General features: G+C 40.9%; 1 protein-coding gene across 3 annotated transcripts; it reads left to right on the plus strand.

Moving 5' to 3' along the window:
• Nucleotides 1-237: 237 nt before the first annotated feature.
• On the plus strand, nucleotides 238-4,372 carry LOC147630496 (pentatricopeptide repeat-containing protein At5g27110-like). Of its 3 annotated transcripts, none has more exons than XM_086810382.1 (4): nucleotides 245-415; nucleotides 519-612; nucleotides 710-2,100; nucleotides 2,236-4,372. In XM_086810382.1, exons 1-4 carry the CDS (start codon nucleotides 394-396, stop codon nucleotides 2,886-2,888), a joined length of 2,160 nt encoding a protein of 719 aa, XP_086666508.1. In that variant the 5' UTR covers nucleotides 245-393; the 3' UTR covers nucleotides 2,889-4,372. The 3 variants fall into 3 exon arrangements, with proteins under 3 accessions (XP_086666506.1, XP_086666508.1, XP_086666507.1); XM_086810381.1 differs by having other exon boundaries at nucleotides 710-1,159; nucleotides 1,280-4,372; XM_086810380.1 differs by having other exon boundaries at nucleotides 238-415; nucleotides 710-4,372.
• The last annotated feature ends 18,233 nt before the right edge of the window (nucleotides 4,373-22,605 follow it).

Below are 22,605 nucleotides of genomic sequence, written 5' to 3' on the forward strand. Positions count from 1 at the left end.
AGGAAGGTACTCATTATAATACTTGTTGATCTACACAAATTAAGCTTTTGTACACTAGCGAGGAGACCGAGCGTCTCGTGCTATCTTTTGTACACTTCGTAGCGCGCCTTATGTGACCAATGCTCGAAAAAAACTATTTTCTTAAAATTTGGAAAACCTTAGTATATAAAATTAAGAAATTATCAATGAAGAGTTTTTTTTATTTTGACTATATTTCTACTATATTCCCTCAAATTTTGCAAGTCGGTACCTTCAAGCTATGAATTTGTAGGTATTTTTTAAAATTGGAAGGTGATATTACACTAAACCCGGTTTTTTTTTCGAGCACTGCTTATAACACTTCAGAGCGCACCCAATACATGAAGGCACGCTAGATCTCATATCTTTTGGAGGATGGAGCTGCTTCATCAAACAGGTAAGATTTTGCATCTGTGTTCCCTCTTCCACATACGATGCTAGAATCTTTGCTTGCTAGCCTTGTGATGGGTTGATTGTTGGCTTGGATTCCCCATGTGCAGGGCTGGCCACATGTAGGCACGGTGAGGCCAACTTTGGCCAATCACAAAGAACTCTAGTGCCCAACTTCAAATGTTTCACTGAGAAGGATGTCAGGTTATCATCTTAAACTACTTGATTCTGGATCATTTGATTAAGATATACATTTTCCAAGCTGCTGTCTAACCACGCCTTGTGATGAACATGGTTTTAGAAAGCTATGCAAGGGGGGGCAACTTGGTGCAGCTATTAATGCAGTGGCCAACCTTATAGACCGTCGAGGATCACGTGCTTCTACGGAAATTTTGTATTGCCTTTTGCAGGGTTGTATTGACAGGAAAAGCTTGGTGTCAGGCAGGCAGGTGCATCGGCTCATCATGAGAAGCGGCTACATTTTCAATACTTTTCTTGGAAGCCACCTCATTCGCATGTTTGCCGAATGTGGTAGTATGCTAGAGGCTAACCAAGTGTTTGATGAACTATCTGACACCACTGTCTACACATGGAGTGCCATCATTTCAGCACATGCTAAGCATGGACAAGGTGAGCAGGCCATCAAATTGTTCTCACAAATGCTGCGGCAGTCAAGCATAGAACCCAATGTGTACACTTTTGTTGGTGTGCTAAAAGCTTGTGCTGGCATAGCAGCCCTTTCACAGGGAAGGTTGGTGCATTCGCTTGCAATTGAATGCAGTCTTGAGTCTGATGTGTACTTATGCAATACCTTAGTTGACATGTATGCAAAGTGTGGCAACCTTGACAGCGCACGTGTGATATTTGACAGACTGGCCCAACGGAGCATTGTTACATGGAATGTAATGATTACTGGATATGTGCAGCATGGGCATGGCGAGGAGGCACTTTATCTTTTCAAGCAAATGCAAGATGAGAGCTTGATGCCAGATAATGTGACTTGCGTGGGTGTTTTGAAAGCTTGCTGTAGCAGAGAGACTCCATCTCAGGGCAGGTTAGTTCATGTCTTTGTAATTGAAATGGGATATGATGGGGATGAATTTGTGGGGAGTACACTCATTGACATGTATACTAAATGTGGGGACCTTGCAGATGCAAGAAACCTGTTTGACAAGTTGCCACCAGGGCAAAATGTGGTGATGTGGAATGCGATGATTACAGGGTATGTTCAGCAAGGGCTAGCCGAAGAGGGGCTGCAAGTATTTGGGCATATGCAGCAGGTGAGTACATTGCCAGATAAAGTCACATTCATGAGCATATTAAAAGCGTGTGCCAGCCTAGCTGCTGTGAACGAAGGCAGACTCATTCATGCCCATCTTGTTGATAGCAGCCTTGAATCAGATATGCTAATGGGAAACAACCTACTTGACATGTATGCCAAGTGTGGGAGGGTCCAAGATGCTTGCGGGCTGTTCAAAATGCTGCCAAAGCGTGATGTTGTTACATGGACTGCCATGATTGGAGCACATGTTGATTGTGGGAATGGTAAGGAGGCAGTTCAACTTTTTCAGCAAATGGAGCAGGAGGGTGTGGATCCTAATGAGGTCACCTTTGCAAGCCTTTTAAAGGCCTGTTCCAGCATAGCAGCTGCAGAGCAGGGAAAGCTCATACATGCTCAAATAATTCTAAGTGGTATGGAATCAGCTGTTTTGATGGGAAGCACCTTGATTGATATGTATGCAAAGTGTGGAAGTGTTAAGGATGCATTTGGAGTTTTTGATAAGTTATCTGAGCGAAGTGTGGTGACGTGGAGTGCGATGATTGCAGGGTATGCTATGCATGGGCAATATGAACTGGCCTTGAAATGCTTTGAAGATATGCAACTCGAAGGCTTGAAACCAGATGGTATCACAATGCTATGTCTACTCTCAGCATGCAGTCAAATGGGCTTGGTGGATGAAGGTTACAATCAGTATAGATCAATCTTCAAAGGACATGCTTCAGTTCCATTGAAGGACCATTACACATGCATGATTGACCTTCTTGTTCATGCCGGATGCCCATGTGAGGCTAAGAGCTTGTATGAAACTATGCCATCGCAGTCTGACATCGTAGGGTGGATGTCTTTCCTGAGTACCTGCAGAAAATATGGTAACGTGGAGCTTGGCCAAGGATGCTTCGATCGTGTCGTGACACAAGATAGTGGATACACTGCGGCTTATGTGCTTATGTCAAACCTTTACATCGATGCTGGCATGCATTTATATGTGCACAATATGCATGAGCTGAGAAGATCTGCAAACATTTGGAAGAAGGCAGGGAAGGCTTCTATTGAGCTCAAAAACGAGGTACATAACTTCACTGTGGGAGAGATCGGCTACTCACAAACGAATGACATCCAGGCTAAGTTGCATAGAATCGGCATGAACATGAAGAGGGAAGGATATGTCCCACATTTCAACTTAGTGGCGCTGCCTTAGCCATTGGAAGGGCAAGGTTGCTTCAACTTAGATTTCGGCCCTTTGATTGCATGCCACAAGAGTTTGGCCACAAGAGTTTGAATGTAAGGAGTCTTATGCTCACGGCTACCGATGCAAAGTCTCCAGGTTTACATCTCACATATTCAAAAACGATCCAAGATATGTAGTCTATGCACCACCCAAACAAGGGTGAGTGCATGTAGAGAACCAGTCAGCTGACATTGTATGTTATATGCCTCTCTTTATGTCAAGCTGCATGTTGTGCGCTCCAGGTCAACAGGCCAATGAGGGGTGTTAAGACATTAGAGGCACAGAGAAGGAAGAGAAGAGCTGTCCAATTGATTCCCACCAGGGTGTCAAAAATGCCAGGTTATGCCATGCTGATTCATTTCTTTGCTGGGGGGTTGAAGCCACCTCAGGCATGTAACCATGCTTCAGGAAAGCTCTTTGTAGGTTCTCTTGCAATGCTCAGTTTCCACCATTGAATGGATGAGAAAACTTGGAACATACAACCTCCAGCACCAGTAGGCTGTTTCCCAAGCTTGGGATCTTTGCTATTGCCAGAAAACACAGAACTTATAACCTCAAGCACCACTAAGCTGTTCCCCAAGCATAAGCTTGGAATCTTTCTATTGACATCATCTGCCTATGTTGTCTACAACATCACCGAGTAATCTTCCAGTGGGTCTGTTTGTGATTGAAGAGCCTACAATTACAGGTACCTCCCTCCCTCTCTTAGACATTTCTCTCTCTCTCCCTCCCTACACCACTCTTGAGTATGGAGACCAGAGACTTGTGGGTTGCTTTTTGCATGACATTTGTGGGAAGACAATGTGAGGGCAAAAGGACGGAAGGACCACATATACGAGATCAAAGCAAAACCACACAGCATGAAATATGTGAGTGAATATATATAAAAGGGTGAGTGCAGATATGTACAAGAGCCCTCATATGAGAGGTGACTCTGAGCAGAAAGAAGACTAGTGCTGAAGTAGAGGAGACATCGGAGCTGAAGCACGGTCGTTGACGAAGGCTTGCGTCGATGTGAGGCAAAGCACTCCGAGGTGATAGTGGCACTGGAAAAAGGTAACGTCGATGACGAAGATGGTGGTGCAGTCTTTGATGACACAGGTGCTGCATACGTGAAGCAGAGAGGGCTGCCGTCCTGAGTGGTGCAAGCTCTGGTGACAACAGGGTGTTGAGTACATGTAGCAGAGAGGGCTACCGTCCCGAAGTAGCAGAGAGGGTTGCCGTCCCGAAAGTAGCAGAGAGGGCTGCTGTCCCGATGTGTAGCAGAGAGGGCTGCCATCCTGAGTGCAGCAGAGAGGGTTGTTGTTCCGATGTGTAGCAAAGAGGGCTGCTGTCCTGGAACATGCAGCGGAAGTATTCATAATTAAGGATCCTGTCACACAAATTCTCACTCCGCCTTCTGTATTTTGAGTTTCGCGAGTTTAGCAATCCACTTTTATGACTTTAAACTTTAAGAGATTGAGAGAGAGAGAGATAGAAACTGTACACCGTATGGGGTCCCGAATTACCCCATTGAAGGGTCCCCTATCCCATCACCGGAATAGTATTTGCTTTATTACTTGAAGAGATTGATTGTGGACTGGCGATAAGCTAAACACATCTCTGAGGACCAAGAGTCGGGCTGAACTGTACGGCTGTAGAAGCACCAATAATGACCAATCTCGAGCCTATGCACTCTTCCCAATGGAATGAGGGAAGGCTGTAAATGTGAGGTTGAGGTAAGGGCTGATTGGGACTGTTTCAAGGCTATGTATGAAGGCTGAGTTTTGCCGTCACCAAAGTGCTGTAGCAAAACGCTGAAAATAAGGATGTTGAAAACTGTATGTATGCTGAAAACGCAAGGTGTCCTGAAGGGCTGAATGCTGTAGATGCTGCGTTTTGATGAATGAAGGCTGAATTCTCATGCGTTGATGCTCCTACGTGTTGATGGATGAAACGCTGAGGGCCAATATGCTGAATGCTCCAATCGCTTATGCTCCTTGGGCTGAAGGCTCCAAGCGTTGATGGCTTGTTGGCTAAATAATGATATGAATGATTGAATGGTGCAAAAGCAACCTATTTATATGCTTCTAAGTGGTTGGTCGGTTGGCTAAAGGGCTGGCCGACTGGACACTAAATGCTCTACACGACTTGTTCATGATAAATAAATGGTATTAAATGCTGGAAATTATAGAAAAAATGCCCGATAAATACTAATAAATACTAGATGTTATTTGAAGGCTTCTGCAATGGTCTATATGCAATGGATAAATGATATGCAATATGCAGAGTGCTTTCTAATGCAAACCCTAAGGTTTCTATTGACTCTACATGCATGAATGCATCTCTTCAAGTGGGTTAAGGGACTTGACTGATTGACTGACTGACTCGCTATGGTTGAGGAATGACCTATGTAGTATGTTTTTGACTTATCTTGGATTGAGGATTACAATGGGGTCACGGTGTACGACAAATATAATCCTAAATGGTACTAATACTGTACAATGTTACATTGATGATGAGGATGAGCCATCTTGTCACCATGCACTACAGTGCAGAGTGCATGTGACATTCCCTCATGCTTAGCTTGGCGGCAGGTTCATGGCTTCCAAGGAGTACGCCAACAACTAGGGGTACTCTTGAAAGAACTCCTCGTCTAGCTAAACAGCTTCGTGGGTACCTCGATCTCGGAACTTTGTATAGAATTGACGTATCCGTCGATCGGAACCATGCTTCCAACGATGAAGAAGGATTTGCTTAGGCTCAATGACTTCTGCTTCGTTTACCACATCTGGTTGTTGTTCATCTGAAACATCAAACACTTTTGGTCCAACATATGGTTTTAGCCAAGAAACATGGAAAACATCATACATTGTCCAATTGATAGGCAACTTCAACTTCATGGAGACATCACTAATCTTTTTAACTATTGGAAAAAGTCCAAAACTACGGAAAGAAAGCTTGGGACAACGTTGTTCCACTCCTTTCAATCTCTGTTTCATAATATGCGCATAGACCCGATTCCCGTCCTTGAAGTGGACATCTCATCTATACTTATTTGTCTGTCGGTGAACTGAATACTGGCTAAGCTCAAAATTGAGGGCCAACTGGATTGAGTACCAAACGCTGTGGAATCGACATGTGGATTGGTCATGCTATCCAAGTCTATTCCAGAGATTGTGAGAATGGGGCGGCGAGTTCAGCTTGATGCTCGTCTTCTTCAATCCTGTGTTGGGCTTCCTCATAGTCCTGTCTATCTACGTTTTCTTATTGCTTTCTTGCTTCAGCTTCTGCTTTTTCTTCTCTCCGTCGAACCTCGTCTTCTCTTCTTTGTTGTTCCATCTGAAAGAAGAGGGAGATGTGGTCGGGGGTTGCTGGAGGAGGAGGAGAACGTGCTCCTGTTGCCTCCAAGAGTTGGAGATGCTCCATGAGCAGTTGGTTCTCAGCTCTGAGTAGAGCTATGGTGTCTACGGTAGTCGAAAGAGCAAGGTCTCCTTCGGGGGAGACTTCTTCCAGCTGATGGGTACTCTTCTCTGTAGATATGATGCTGAAGTCGGTGGTCGTGCCGGAACGCAATTTGACCATCCAAGGATGCCCTCACGCTAGGATGCGGTATGTGTGGACAAGTTGAATCCGATACCAATATAACATGCAGCGGAAGTATTCGTAATTAAGGATCTTATCACACAAATTCTCACACCGCCTTCTGTATCCTGAGTTTCGTGAGTTTAGCAATCCACTTTTATGACTTCAAACTTTAAGAGATTGAGAGAGAGAGAGAGAGAGAGAAACCATACACCGTATGGGGTCCCGAATTACCCACTGAAGGGACCCCTATCGTGTTATCGGAATAGTATTTGCTTTATTACTTTGAAGAGACTGATTGTGGACTGATAAGCCAAACGCAAGATCTCTAAGGACCAAGAGTCGGGCTGAACTGTACACGGCTGTAGAAGCACCAATGATGACCAATCTCGAGCCTATGCACTCTTCCTCCCAATGGAATGAGGGAAGGCTGTAAATCTGAGGCTGAGGTATGGGCTGATTGGGATTGTTTCTAGCCTATGTATGAATGCCGAGTTTTACCTTCACCAAAGTGCTGTAGCAAAACGCTGAAAATAAGGATGTTGAAAACTGTATGTATGCTGAAAACGCAAGGTGTCCTGAAGGGCTGAATGCTGTAGATGCTGCGTTTTGATGAATGAAGGCTGAATTCTCATGTGTTGATGCTCCTACGTGCTGATGGATGAAACGCTGAGGGCCAATATGCTGAATGCTCCAATCGCTTATGCTCCTTGGGCTGAAGGCTCCAAGCGTTGATGGCTTGTTGGCTAAATAATGATATGAATGATTGAATGGTGCAAAAGCAACGTATTTATATGCTTCTAAGTGGCTGGTCGGTTGGCTAAAGGGCTGGCCGACTGGACACTAAATGCTCTACACGACTTGTTCATGATAAATAAATGGTATTAAATGCTAGAAATTATGGAAAAAATGCCCGATAAATACTAATAAATACTAGATGTTATTTGAAGGCTTCTGCAATGGTCTATATGCAATGGATGAATGATATGCAATATGCAGAGTGCTTTCTAATGCAAACCCTAAGGTTTCTACTGACTCTACATGCATGAATGCATCTCTTCAAGTGGGTTAAGGGACTTGATTGACTGACTGACTGACTGACTCGCTATGGCTGAGGAATGACCTACGTAGCATGTTTTTGACTTATCCTGGATTGAGGATTACAATGGGGTCTCAGCGTACGACAAATACCATCCTAAAGGGTGCTAATAGTATACAGTGTTTCACTGAAGATGATGAGCCATCTTGTCACCGTGCACTACAGTGCAGAGTGCATGTGACATGTCCCAAGGGCTATGGCAAAACACACAAGATATGCTAAAGGTAAGCACGGATATGAGCCTTGATGTAAGGTTGAGATAAACGCTGATATAAGCCCTGAAATAAGCCTGATGTAAGCGTAGATGTGGGCTGATGTATAGCGCTGATGTATGCTGCAGCAAAACGCAAATGACTGCTGAAGCAAAGCGTAGATGTCTGCTGAACCAAAACGCAGATGTAAGCTGTTGTATAAACTCTGATGTATGCTCTGATGTAGGCACTGAAATATGCAGAAGTAAAACGCGGATATGGTGCAGAAGTAAGCCTGATGTAAGTGCCAAAGACAGCCTGATGTAAGGCTGATATATACTGCTGATGTATGCTGAAGCAAAGCACAAATGTCTGCTGAACCAAAACACAGATGTAAGCTTATGTATAAACGCTGATGTATGCTCTGATGTAGGCGCTGACATATGCAGAAGTAAAACACAGATATGGTGCAGAAGTTAGCTTGATGTAAGCTCCAAAAACAGCCTGATGTAAGGCTGATGTGAGCCTTGTAGAAGGCGGCTTGCACCAATAGAGGAAAACGCTGATGTGAGCCCCTCTATAGGCGGCCAGATGGTACCAGATATGGCGATGAAGTGGTACGTGGATTATGAGGTATAGACAATGCTATATATAGTGAAGGGGGGGTTGCTGGTCGGTCACCATAAACATTGGTGTTACTTGGTGGCAACATTGGTCTAGTCTACATGTAGACGTGTAACTATTTGGCCCTCCTAGCTCTATTTCACATGATGGAACATATGCCTGAACACATGGACATGTTGATGAAAGCATGGGAACATGGATCATGAAGTTGGCTTAGGAAAAAGCACCAGTTTTGGACAAAAAGAAGGAAAAAGCAAAAAGTCAAATTGAGTTGACCATGAGCCAAAGATCTTTAATCTCAGCAAGAAAAACATTCATGTCATCATCTTTCTGCGTAATCTTCGATTCTAGCTCTTTACGCAGGTAAGAGATTTTTGCCTCGTTATTACGACCTGCATACAAACCAACTAGAATATCCCAAGCCTGTTTTGCTGTTTTAGTTGAACGAATATGTGGAGTGATGTTACATTTGACAGAAAGTGCAATCAAGGCATGAGCCTGCGCATCTTTACCATCCCAACGAGCTTGTTCAACGGTGGGTAAAATAGCAGCAACAGTAGAGCTGCGAACTTGTAACATCCTCAACTGATCATGTATGCCCAAAGTGGGTAGTTGCTGTCTCCATCCAATTTGTCATCATCAGCAGAAATACATCATTGCTGTTATCAGCCATGGCCACTGATTGAAACTGATGCAAAAGCTACCTGTAATGAAGCAAAGACTGAACAGAAAACAACTCGTGCTATGTAGCATGGTCCACAATAGAATACGTATGCCTGTTTTGCAGAAAACTGCACTGTCGAAATTTCTGCACAAAATGACGAAAACACCTGTGCAGAACTTGTAATGCAAAAACGGAGCCCGAAACGACCTCAGATGCAATTTCTAAGAACGCCAAGCCCAAAGGGCTTGTCTGCAGAGTATAGGGACCTGCAAGCGCTCGTGAAAGCTCACCTCAATCGGAGAACGTGAGTCGGAGGGTGCTAGCGGTGTAGCCTTGGGAGCCGATGCTGCCTGCTCTGATACCAATTGTTGGAATTAGGGTTGCAAGAAAGCACACAAAACTTGGAGAAGAAGAAGCAAGAATGCACACAACACACAATATATTAGATTGTGTCAATGTACAAAAGATGAGTTAGCCTTAGAAGAATGGGCGTATATACAAGCCGGGGGAAAAAAACCTCCTAAAGAGGGAAAAAGTGCCCCGGCGGTCCTAAGTGTGTTCACACACATCACTGCCTATATATATGGCAACAACCCCAAACCAGAATTGCACTTTTGCCTAGCGGGTAGGTGCCGCAAACGTAAACTTGAGCATGTACAGGTATTTCCATCGCAATCAAGGGCTAGCATCTGCGCAAGGATTCGCGCATCAAAACAGGGTCGCATGGTAGGTTTCAATGATTGGGATTTGAATGAGACTCCGTGTGAAGAAGCCATAGACGACAATCTGTTATTGGGAAGTATTGGGGATTCAATAGATGTTGATTTCCACCTCCTTAATCAACATCTCCTTAATGATTGAATGAGACTCCATGTGAAGAAGCCATAGACGACAATCTGTTATTGGGAAGTATTGGGGATTCAATAGATGTTGATTTCCACCTCCTTAAGCAACACGCCATAGGTGATAGTAGCTTTTTCTGCTTGCACGACTCCTTCAGTGAGTCTGGTGAGGACAAAGATGTGTCCAAATTTTTTGTAACCACTAGATTGACCTTGAAGTGGACCTTTTTGATCCTCATTAAGACATTTTTTATAATTCCCTTTGGCACCACTATTCTATTATCAGCCATTCTTATGTTGAACTAAATGGGCTCCCACTTGAAGCGTAAACCTAATGCGTTTTCTTCTGTGGCCACATTCACTCCAGATCCTCCATCTGGTACTGCATCATTAAACCTAATGCGTTTTCTTATGTGGCCACATTCACTCCAGATCCTCCATCTGGTACTGCATCATTAATAAGAACATTGCTGAGTTGAATTGTGACTTTAGCCACTTCGTCATCTCTGGATGTGCTGGTGGTTCTTCTGCTTGCATATTGCTACATTCTAGGGTCTCTTCCTCCATCATGTGCTTTAATTCTTTGCTAAGCCCTTCAATGCATGCTAATAAGATTTTGGCCTTGAACCTTGGGCATAAATCTAGTACTTGTTTCAGTCAAACCTGTCTGTCCAACAGCACATTTTATTACAACCAGTCAGCATCTTTGTGGTTCTCTTCTAGTCCAACAGCAATGACATCACATTTTATTACAACCAGTCAGCATCTTTGTGGTTCTAGTCATTCCTTGTTGAAGTGCTCTGTAGGCTTTCTTCCACTTGCTTTCGAAATATCTGTAAGGATTTCTCTTGAGTCAACATCCTTTTTCTTGCCTTGCCTTCTTTCTATTTCCTTTGCAGTTTGGATTCTCACCTTTTCCTCCTGTTCCCAATCCATAGCTGCCTTTTTGTGGCATTTGGGTGAGTCTTGACCACCAATCGGGGTTATCACTACCTTAGATTCGCTTGCCTTAGGTGAGCCTTAGCCCTTGTTACTACTAAGATGTTATGCACCTCCATTTGCGTGTCTTTTTCCTGCATCATGTTGGCACTGGGCAAATTCTCCGCATCAATTTAGCTTGCCTTTCTTCAGCATGCGTTCTTCATGTCACATTCCGCTTTGGTATGTCCGAGATGTTGGCAATAATAGCATGTTAAGTTAGTGGTTCCTCCGGAACGTCCTTGGCCTCTTCTTGCAGAAAAATTTCCGCGACCTCTATTCCCAAACCTTCCCAATCCAGGTCTTCTTTTCACTCCCTCTATGTTGTTCACCATAGGAGCTCTATTTTTCATGTTATACCTACAGTTCCATTTACTGTGGTTGTACATGTTACAAATTTAACAAGTTGGAGGTACAGTGCATTCCTCTTTGAGGTGGCCTTCTTGTTTGCATTGTGCCTCTAAGACCCATATCGTCAGAGCCTCTGGTGGGTACCCTACATCCTAGCTGCCGAGGGAGGGTGTTTGGAGGTCATGGCTTAGTGTTACACCTAGCGGGGCAATGGCAGCAGAAGAGTAAGTGGTGGCAGTTCACGGAGCAGTTAGCCCACAACGCACGATGTGAGCACCACCTCGGTGTCACACGTGTAAAGGCAACATACTATAACCACCATGGAGCCGTTGCCAAGATCAAGAAGGCACAACTTAAAAGAGAAATCAACTACTGTAGATATGAGAGATGGATAAGGAGAGAGTGATGGTGTGTGTATGTGAAAACTTGTAGTCTGTGTATTGCGATGGTCTTGTAAGGTCTCCATGTTAATTAACTCGCATGTCATGGAGCTTGTTAATATGTTAAAGTCTAGAAAATGGTAATTGTATTGGATGTCTCGTCTATGTCACTTTGTAATGCTTCTAGAATGGAACAAAAGGCACACTTGTTGTTACACTTCCCTTCTGTGTCATTTGTTACTCTATAGTGAATGAACATTTGTGTTCCTGCTCATGTGTACGTTCTAAGTGAGAAGTGAGTGAGGTGGATCCACTGTGCTTAAGCTTGCCCACAAGAGAGAAGTCCAGAACTTTTCCCACCATGACCACTTGAGAGTTGGTGTTTGAACCTAGAACCTTGGGCAGAAGTCTTGACGTATCCCACGGCATTGCCTAACTAGTCTGTCACACCAGGCTGTTATCTTACCATTCCGTTGATAGGCGAATTAGCGAGAAACACCTAGTGATCCTACTGGGGAATTACCGGAGAGTCTAGGGAGTACAACAAATCTCTCTAGGTAGCAATCCACACCAATAGGAAAGGGTAAGAGGGCACCCATTTGGATCAGACACACGATAAAACTGCAGTATGGAAGGAATTTTTTGGAAAACTAAGAGTTTGAGGAATTGGTGGAATTAGCCCCAAGGACTTGGCTTCTTGCGCCAAAGCACATAATGTATAGCCCTGGCATAACAATCACATCCATGCTTAACAACTCTCATCTACCACACTGGCTCCAAGGCCTTCACGAAGCGCATAAACTGGAGGTAGTCATGTGCAATATTTACACTATCAAAAAAATCAAGATAAGCAAACCAAGCCAGAAGTTAGCAATCATCTCTCCATCATGTTACTACCTCATACTCCTGAGGTTTTTCCAAGCCTCTCTTTTGCCTCCATCCATTGAAAACCTTTGAATCAAAGGATTAGATAATAGCTTCCAGCTATTATCTAATACTCCTGAGGTTTTTCCAAGCCTCTCTTTTGCCTCCATCCATTGAAAACCTTTGAATCAAAGGATTAGATAATAGCTTCCAGCTATCCTTCACATGATCTCGCAAAGTAGAATACCAAAGAGCCGTAGGCCTTGTAAACCTCAGTGTAAGGAACATCCTTTGAGCCTTATCATATGTAATCCCTGCATGTCTGCACTCCCTCCTAACATGGTGAACAAATGCATAAACATATTTAGACCCATGCTTGGAAAAACTCATGGCTCCTCCATCAATACAAGCATGCCTAGTGTGAGAAAAACGCAAACTGAACGGTGCTTCAGATAGGGGAACCAAAACAATGATGAGACTAGGAAGCCTGCCTCTACAGCTCATGTATTGGTTGTCAACACTGTTACTACCCACTCCTCTGAGGGCACCACAACCAATCAAAAAAAAAAAAACCCTTCTCAAACTCACCTCTCCTAGACTCCAAGATCTAACCCCAGACAATCCACCTCCAAACCACTCCTCTATTTTGGGCGCTGCTATTGGCACCCTTGGTCAATTCCAAATCACATGTCCTCTCAAGGGAGACTAGTGGGCAGCAAGAAGTGACAGATCTCCAAAACCATCAACCAGCTGTGCACATCAGTCTATTGAAGAAGGTAGTATACCCTGTACCAAAACAGTCTATATACACAACTTTAAGATATGTACCAGCCATGATCCTCCTCTCCAAACCCCTCGTCTTCTATAGTAGCAAGAGAACAATGTTCTAAAAAGGTATGAAACCTCTCTTGTCAAAAAAACTTTTTAACTATCAACAACAGCACCAATGAAGATGGCCATTACACCATGTGTCAAGCAGCCCCAAACCAGTCCAAAATAACCCTCAGCACTTGGTTTCCAACTAGCTGGAACCCCAACGCTTTCCAAGACTCTGTATTCTAGTGAGCTGGAACCCCAACACTTTCCAAGACTTTGTGCGAGAAAGATCAAAGAGTCCTTAGAAGGTTAGAACCGTCTCTTTCCCAAAACACCTTTCAACTGTGGACAGTAGCCCCTAAGGAACATGACTCCACATAGTCTAGATACAGTCCAAAACAGCTTTATAGGCCCCTTTTCAACCAATTTCCAGACATATTTAACTCAACAAACTTATATAGATAGTAGGTACACATGATGGCCTTGAAACATGTTCAAGGGGCAATATCCAGCTCTTTCAAAAGAGGTGTAGTAGCCTTGTAGAGGATTGATGCTTGAACAACCAAAAAACAGAGTAAATCCACTCGTAAGACCTCCGATTGATGACCACTAACATAGCATGGAACCAACCCAAACTCCTCAAAAAACATAGATGATCTTAGGGGAAGCAGTAAATTGAGAGAGAACCACTCTGCAGTGGATCTATAACCTACTGGAAACAAGGGCAGTAGGTTGTATCCTTCACAAAGATGAAGAGAAATTCACAAGAGAAACATAATCAGAAAGAACAATGATTGCAAGACTTATATAGCTCAATTCTCACACAGGAATTAGAACATGATACCACTGAAGCTACAAACTAAGAAACATAGAAACATGGGAGAGAGAGAGAAAGAAAAGACCAAACAAAATAGTCCTCTTCCACACAAAACACTTCTCTAACAAGCCTTCTTAGAGATTCTTCAAGATTTGGCTCTTCTGACCTCTCTCTCTCAGCCTGCAAGATGCCCACGCATGCAAAAGCTCCTCCTTTTCTAAAAATTACGATGATCAGCTCAGCTCCTAGCCTCTCCTTTTCTTAGTAAAATTGGCCAAAGTTATCTATACTAGAAGGTGGCCATTCAAAAGCTCCTTATTTCCTATACTAGAAGGTGGCCATTCAAAAGCTCCTTATTTCCTATAGTTCTAGTCATGTCTAATGGGCTTATTCTCATTTCTAAGGGTTGGATAGGCACATGTCTTGGGCACTAGGGCCTGGACACTAAAAACCCATCATCGGGTTTACACTATGGACCTTGCATGATATACCAATAGTGCTTTACAGGCTCTATGACAACCACTTTGGTTACTAGAGTTATGGCATAGTTATTATAGTTCTAGCTCATATAGTTGTCTACTCTTGTGTGTGTTGAAGAAGTTTGCTTGGAAGGAGCTCAAGATCAGCCACTCCCCCGCATACTTCTTATAATTCTTCTCATGGTATTAGAGTACACGCCCCTATAACAAGCTAAAGAAACAAGAAAAGGAAGCAGTAGATGGATAAGGGTAACTCTATCTCTTTACTTTTGATTCAAAAGAAAATCTTTCCACAAGTAGTTGCTAGTTAAGAAGGACAACAACAATAAGCACACCAAGAAGGGATAGTGTCGTATCTTGGGGATCCCTCCTTTTAGTGAAACAAAAATGTAGTCCCTATAAGATTCAACAAGTGAGGTTTAACCCTCATGGATGTTTAACAAGATAAACCTATGCAATTTTGAGATCTGCACATGTATGGTGATGTGATTGGTTCACATAAAGTGGTTGCATTAACAGGTTTATAGTATAGCACCAATGGCAATTGTGTATATATTAGTTAGGTAGATTATTGGAGATTGCAAGATAGCTATAAGTGTAGAAGTTATTGCAAGTTTTTTTTGGCTTGTAGAATACCATATTTTTTGTAGGTGAAAGTTACTACAAGTAACAATGTCCGATAGATCAAAAGTGAAAGATCCTTGCCCCCTCCGCGCAACGGATTCGGGGGTGCTAGCAGTGGAAGTAGCACTTCTTGCGCGGGGCAGGATCCCTCACTCAGGGCCTCGCCCACGGATATCCGGACAAGAGACTAATCCCTTGGTTCTTCAAAAACCGAACCCGAAAAAACTTTCCCCTATTGGAAAGTACGGTCGATTCCTCCAAGATATTTGTATTCTAACGTAGTCAGGGTCATTACTGACCAAACTGATCCGACCGAACCTGTGAGTCACTCGGTCAGATCAAGGAAGAAACTTGCACTTGGATCATAGAAACTAGCGCTTTTTTCCCCATCGAGAGACACAGCCGTTAATTCTTTTTCCATAGAACAATTACTATCCGGGATTTACTTCATCTATCGTACTATAATAGAATTGAGTCTCATTTTATGGATCCATCAGTCCAGCCTAACCCCATCCAGTCCCACCAACCGCCCAACCACTGTAGTGATGGGATCCAATTAGTAATTTGGTAAGTTTTTGTCCTGGGTACTAGGGAAAAGAGTTCCCAGGCTCCCTAGCTGGATATTCATGCAAATTTAATGCCAGTCACACCACTTACACACCCATATGAAATTGCCTTTTTCACAGATTCAACTATCTTTAAAATAATCATTTAATGAAACCATAGTGCCATTGATCATAATCCTCAAAATCTCCAGTTGAATCCTTATTTCTAATCATTCCTTCATCGGTGTATCTATGGCATCATTGGCAACCAGAACGCTCACCACTTGTCCACTCAGGGGCCTTTTCGATAGCTCCTAGCTCGTAGTAACTGGCAATATATTCACATATCAAAAATAGAATCTCTGTTGAAGATCAGCAAGATCAACCAATGGATCCATATAAAAGAGCCATGGACTCTTCCGTTGAGGACCAGCAAGGTCAATCAACCAGATCCATGCCCGAATTCAGAAAACAACTCTTACTCCTTGTTCCATCAGAAAACAACTCTTACTCCTTGTTCCAATATCTTCCACGATGCACGTGTGGGTATCTTCGACAGTGACCCAGAGCCCAAGCACCGTATGGTCAGCACCCTCTAGGATCCTTCGCAGGTGACCTAGCGCTTCACTCATAGGCCGCTTCCTTGGTCCCTCATCCACCGTACTGGAAGCTCACCATTTAAATCGAACCGAGGCTGGTCAAGACCTCGACCGACCTTGCTACGCGGGACGTCCTCCGTTGACTCTCTGTCAGCTGTTGCAACTTTATCAGTTAGGTCTGCAACTTTATCAGTTACGTCTCCACGACCTCATTCTCACAAGACGGTCAAAATGCTTTCCCAACATTATTGACATAAAACAGTCATTTAAAAACAGGTAATGAACTCTCGTCTTTCACATTGTTCCACATCTGTCCACATTACTTAATCCATATCTAATTCATATGTATTCCTATTCTCATCCAATCACATCATTTTTCATCTCATCACATCTTTCCTTATTTATCCTCATCACATGTCATCCCTTCACATCCCATATCATTCATTTACATCCGATTCATAATATGACATCACATCTCATTCACTCACATCGACATCACCTCCTTTCAAATACACATCCACATTCATTCTTTCACATACACATCCATATCCATTCTTCCATATACACATCCATATCCATTCTTCCACATACACATACACATCCACGTCCACATCCATACATACACATCCACATCCATTCTTCCATATACACATCCACATTCATTCTTCCATATACACATCCACATTCATACTTCCACATACACATCCATATCCATTCTTCCACATACACATTCACATCCATACATACACATCCACATCCATTCTTCCACATACACATCCACATTCCTTTCTTTCACATACACATCCACATCCATACATACACATCCACATCCATTCTTCCACATACACATCCACATTCATACTTCCACATACACATCCATATCCATATATACACATCCACATCCATTCTTCCACATACACATCCACATTCCTTTCTTCCATATACACATCCACATTCCTTTCTTCCACATACACATCCACATCCATACACACATCCATTCTTCCACATACACATCTACATTCATACTTCCACATACACATCCATATCCATTCTTCCATATACACATACACATCCACATCCATACATACACATCCACATCCATTCTTCCACATACACATCCTTATTCATACTTCCACATACACATCCATATCCATTCTTCCACATACACATCCACATCCATACATACACATCCACATCCATTCTCATTACATCACATCTTATCATAACCTATTTTCATCTTATCACATCCTATCACATGCTATTCCCATTTAATAGCTTTTTCTAGGTTGATCCCGATAATGGAACTTTTTCTAAATTTTTGCCAATTGCTTGGCCTAATTAAAGGTTCTTTTTCTTGACGATTAGTTCCATATTCATTCTCAATTTCTCAATTGAATTATATTCAATATTCCTCTTTTGGAATAGAAGAATTCATGGGATTTACAGAAATCAATTCTACTCATATTTTCAATTTTGATAAGTAATCATAAATTGAATTATACTAAAATTTCCTCTTCTTCCCATTTAATTTCTTGGATCTCAAATACCATGGGAATTCCTCTTTTTACATTTAATTAATTGCATTCCAATGTCATGGGTATTCCTCTTTTATTCATAAAGTAATTTTATCAAAAATAAAATACCCATAAATTCAATATGCTAGGAATTTCTCTTTTCCTATCTAAATGATGGAATTCCAAATGTCATAGGAATTTCTCTTTTAACATTTAAATATTTCTCATAGATAAAATAAATTTATCTAAATTTTATCTTTGAATTTAATTAAAATATTCATTAATTCCAATATGCTAGGAATTTCTCTTTTCCCATCTCAATGATGGAATTCCAAATGTCATAGGAATTCCTCTTTTAACATTTAAATATTTCTCATAGGTAAAATAAATTTATCTAAATTTTATCTTTGAATTTAATTAAAATATTCATTAATTCCAATATGCTAGGAGTTTCTCTTTTCCCATCTCAATGATGGAATTCCAAATGTCATAGGAATTCCTCTTTTTAACATTTAAAATGAATTACTAGAAATTCATCTTTTGCTAATTACTATTTATGCATAAACATAAAAATCAAAATTTTCATGATTATAATGAGAATCATTCAATTAATCTAGGATGATTAATCCTAGAATATGGTAGGAAGTTCTCTTTTCATATTATGAATGAAAATGATTTATGTGTTGATTTTTCAAAAATTTTACCATAGCTCCGCTGCTAATACTGATAATTCTCAATAAATTGGAAAGAATAAAGTTTAGTATTATTCATGTGATTAGAATAACCACTAATTGGATCATTATCCAATTATAGATTGATTCTTAATTTTACCATAAATTAAATAGCATAAAAGTATTAAAAAGCTATTATTTTGGCCTCCAATTAGACAAGCATAGAAATTACTTTTAGATTAGAGAAATGCTTCATGAGAAGCTTCATTTGAATTGAGAATAGGTCATAGGAATGACCATTCTTTGGGGGAGAGAGAGAAATGCTAAAAAAATCATTATAAATTAAGCATAAATAGAAATTTATGTATTTCTTCATTACAATACATTAAAGAACTTCAATAGTATTCAAAAGCCATTCAAATTAATGCTTCTCAAGCTTGAGAGGGGTTGAGAAGAGAAACATTTGGAGATTTAAGAAAAAGAAGATAATAATCCATACTTTACCTCCTAAATTACTTGATTCTTTGATCACAGTAGAGGCCCCCAACCAATCAATTAGTTTGGTATGTTGTTGGAGTCTCCAAGGAATACTGGCATGGTATAGATCTCATATCTTTTTACAAAGGGCTAAGGATCTATTTATAGGTGAGGGAGGCCTCTAAACAAATCCAACCAGTTTCTAGAATTTTCCAGGTTCAGTTTGGCTGAATTTGGACAAGATTTGTACCTAGTTTGGCTCCCTTTTGATTTGGTTTGATCTAGGAGAGAGGAGAGATAAAAATATCACAATATTTTTGAGTTTAAAACTCCACCACACAAGTGAAATAGGCGCCTCCTTGAAGAGCTCCCTTCTCAATACCAAGGTGTCAAAATTGAATCATTATATCCAAAATATCTCTTTTTTTATAATAATACTCATAGTTTTTTACTAATAAACCTTGTCCTTAGTCAACTCTTCATCTTATGTGAGCATTTACTCATTTTTGGGGGTTTTTCTTTTATAAATTGGATTTATCTCCTCCCCACACTTGGATTGATCCTATTGGCCCATAGGAACCTTAATTGGACCATAATCTAAAAATTTCTGAAAATCTAGACCCTTAGGCTAAGGTCCTTCATACTTCATGTCAATTAATTCCAAATGCACATTGGAAAGTTCTTTTTGAATTTTTGTTTCAGGGAAAACCATTTTAGACACTAGAAGGATTTTTATATCAAAAAATATCTCAATTTTGGATTATCTCTCTCTAGATATTTTCTCTCTCTAGATTAAAATAGGATAAAATAAAATATTTCTTTTATTTCAAAGAGGGGAATAATTACAAGATCAGAAGGGGAGGTTCTTACACCTATACACCTCAAAAGCTGGAGGGAGGAATCTTACAAAAAGCTGGACAAGAATAACTTCCAAGCATGGAAGTTTAGGATGACAAACTTCCTCATGGCAAAAGGATATTGGGATTTTATTATAGGAGACAAGAAGAAGCCCAAGCTTTCAAAAGAATGATTTTACATACATCACACCCTATTACACAAGTTGGGAAAGTCCCTTTTTCTATGTAAAATGTTAAAATAATAACAGCTCTTGCTGATGAGCTTCATGTACTCTAACATAACAAATGAGTTAGTTTTTATTAGGAAATGATTGAGCAAGGTCAACAAGTGAGGTTTAACCTTCATGGATATTTATGTGGAATATTTTAATAACTAGTGTCGTTTAGTTATACAAGGAAAACGAATTGGTAGAATGCTTACATTGTGGATGTAAGCATCTTGAAGTGAAGGTTGCAATGATTGCACATGGTACATGTGTGGTTACAAACATTGACATTTGGCATAAACACATTAGATTTAAGCATCCTAAAGTGAAGGCTACAATGTGTGCACATGGTACATGTGTGGTTCAAACATTGACATTTGGCATAAACACATTGGACGTGTCATTCAGTTTGGCTAAAGGATATGTAGGCGCAAAGTATTGTTACAAGTTTTCCAAAGTTCAAAGTGGATGGAATGCACATAATATGTAAAGCATGCTGATGCCAAGCATGTATTTCCACATAATAATCATATAAGCCGACATTAGGTGAAATTTAGTCTTAAAAGGACTCTTATAAGAAAGTATTAAAAAAAGAATGATCTAGCCAATGAGAGAGTAACTATTTAAGATCCATGTAACATGGATCTTTTTGAATATTTTTCCATGAAAAGCTACAATTGGACTAGAACCAAGATAGGAACCCCTTGTACTAGTTATAGTTTCAGTAGTGCATGCAAGGGGAGCCTCTTGTCTTCCTACTTGTGCATGTATAAGTGAAGGTGAAGATAATAATATTCGCATTTAAACATTGAGAGATGAAAGACAACAAAGCTTGCACAAGATTGAGACCAAATATAGTTTTCACTACATCTCAGATTGGGGCAACAAAAAGTAATTTGTTACAGTTTGTTCGTCTATCCCTTTGTGGTTAACTGGGGATTTCTAATTACCACTATGTTTGTAGCATGGCACTTGGATGATTCCGAACATTCCATGTGTAGGACATATGAATTTAGGCATGATTGGAACTAAGTGTTAGATTTAATGCTTATATGTTGTTGTGTAATTTTACCATGTGTTGCTAATGTGTAATGTGTTTAAAATGGACAACTTATAGATTGGTGAGATTGACAAGTTTTGTGCTCATAAATCGGTATGGCTGGGACATGATGGCAGTGATTTGGCATGAGAAATTATTGGGAAGGTTTTCCTTTTAGTATTTTGGCATGGAGAGATAGCCAATGATTTTGGTATTTTGGCCATGGTATTTACTATGAGATATTTTTGTATTTTGTTAGCCACCCACTTTTGTTATACATGGGTGTAGACCTATTGATTTGGTTGCACGTGACTAGCCCTTAGGGGTTTATATATATATTTTCCTTAGTGATTTGGATAGGAAGGATTTATTGATGCTTTTGGTAACAATACCCATGAAGTGGAAGGATTTATTGATGCTTTTGGTAACAATACCCATGAAGTGGAAGGATGTGATTTGGATATGAAGGATTTATTTAAGCTTTTGGTATAAGCAAATCCTATTTTTTGTAAAGGGCAAGCCCATGTAAGAGCGTGCAACTATTTTTGATATGTGGGCTATTTTTTAATAAAGACATAAATTCCCAAGAAGTGGGAGGATGTAGACACTTCTTGGAGGGGGATAGATTGCACCCATTACTCTCTCGTGTGATTATTTTTATATTTTATTTTATGCTAACTTGCTCAAGGTAATTGTTGAAGTCTATGTAACTTGATCGGTTTAATAGTTTGAGTAGTGATGTGTCTCCCTAAGATCCCATTTCCTGTGTCAGTGGTATCAGAGCATGGTTGGGGGGAGTGAAGGTGATAAATGTTTATTACAAGAAGAGAATAAATTTAAAAAAATTCATGGCTTCAAAAGGAGATGTTGTGACCAAAAGGAAGCTGGAAAATAATGGGCACATAAAGCGGCAAAAATCACACCACAAATCCCTCCTAGCAGTCCTTTCCTTGCATCCTCATTGCAATGGGTTTTTGTCTGACAGAAGATCAAAATGCAAGGTCTTGCAGCAAGCTTCCATCCCATGGTCATGAGTGGATGACTTTGTGCAAGGCGAGGCCAACGTGCTTGACTTTCCAACATCATTCAAGACGTACAGTCACCATCGACGACAACATGGCCAATTGAAAAGGCCACAAAAAGATGCATGGATTGAGAGAATAGCGTAAGTGCCCTCTCGTTCATATTTCATATCTAAGATTCATATTCAATATTTAACGGGGTGTAAATTATGCTCTCTCTTTTATGAATTCTTAGATTTTGGTGTGGCTTTGGGCCGAAAGATGCATGCAATCAAGACAAAATGGATGAAGAGATGGTTTATGGGAAGGAAGTATCACCCTCCATGGAAGGTGTAAGAAAAAGGCGCCCACCTACTACAAGTCAGCAACACATGCGAGGATGTCAATGTCATCATCATAAGTGGAGTAACAGCTAGCATTTGAGCATAAAACAATAACTAAGACCAATACCATTATTATAAGGA

This window comes from Cibotium barometz, chromosome 16, assembly GCF_041138505.1.
Source record: "Cibotium barometz isolate CiBa-2024 chromosome 16, ASM4113850v1, whole genome shotgun sequence".
Lineage (NCBI taxonomy): Eukaryota > Viridiplantae > Streptophyta > Polypodiopsida > Cyatheales > Cibotiaceae > Cibotium > Cibotium barometz.

Excerpts from the sequence above, each read along its gene's own strand:
- LOC147630496 (XM_086810380.1), top strand. The coding sequence starts at position 394 with ATGGAGCTGCTTCATCAAACAG. Across the intron at positions 416-518 it reads GGAGCTGCTTCATCAAACAG|GGCTGGCCACATGTAGGCAC; the intron begins GTAAGATTTTGC and ends CCCCATGTGCAG. Across the intron at positions 613-709 it reads TTCACTGAGAAGGATGTCAG|AAAGCTATGCAAGGGGGGGC; the intron begins GTTATCATCTTA and ends ACATGGTTTTAG.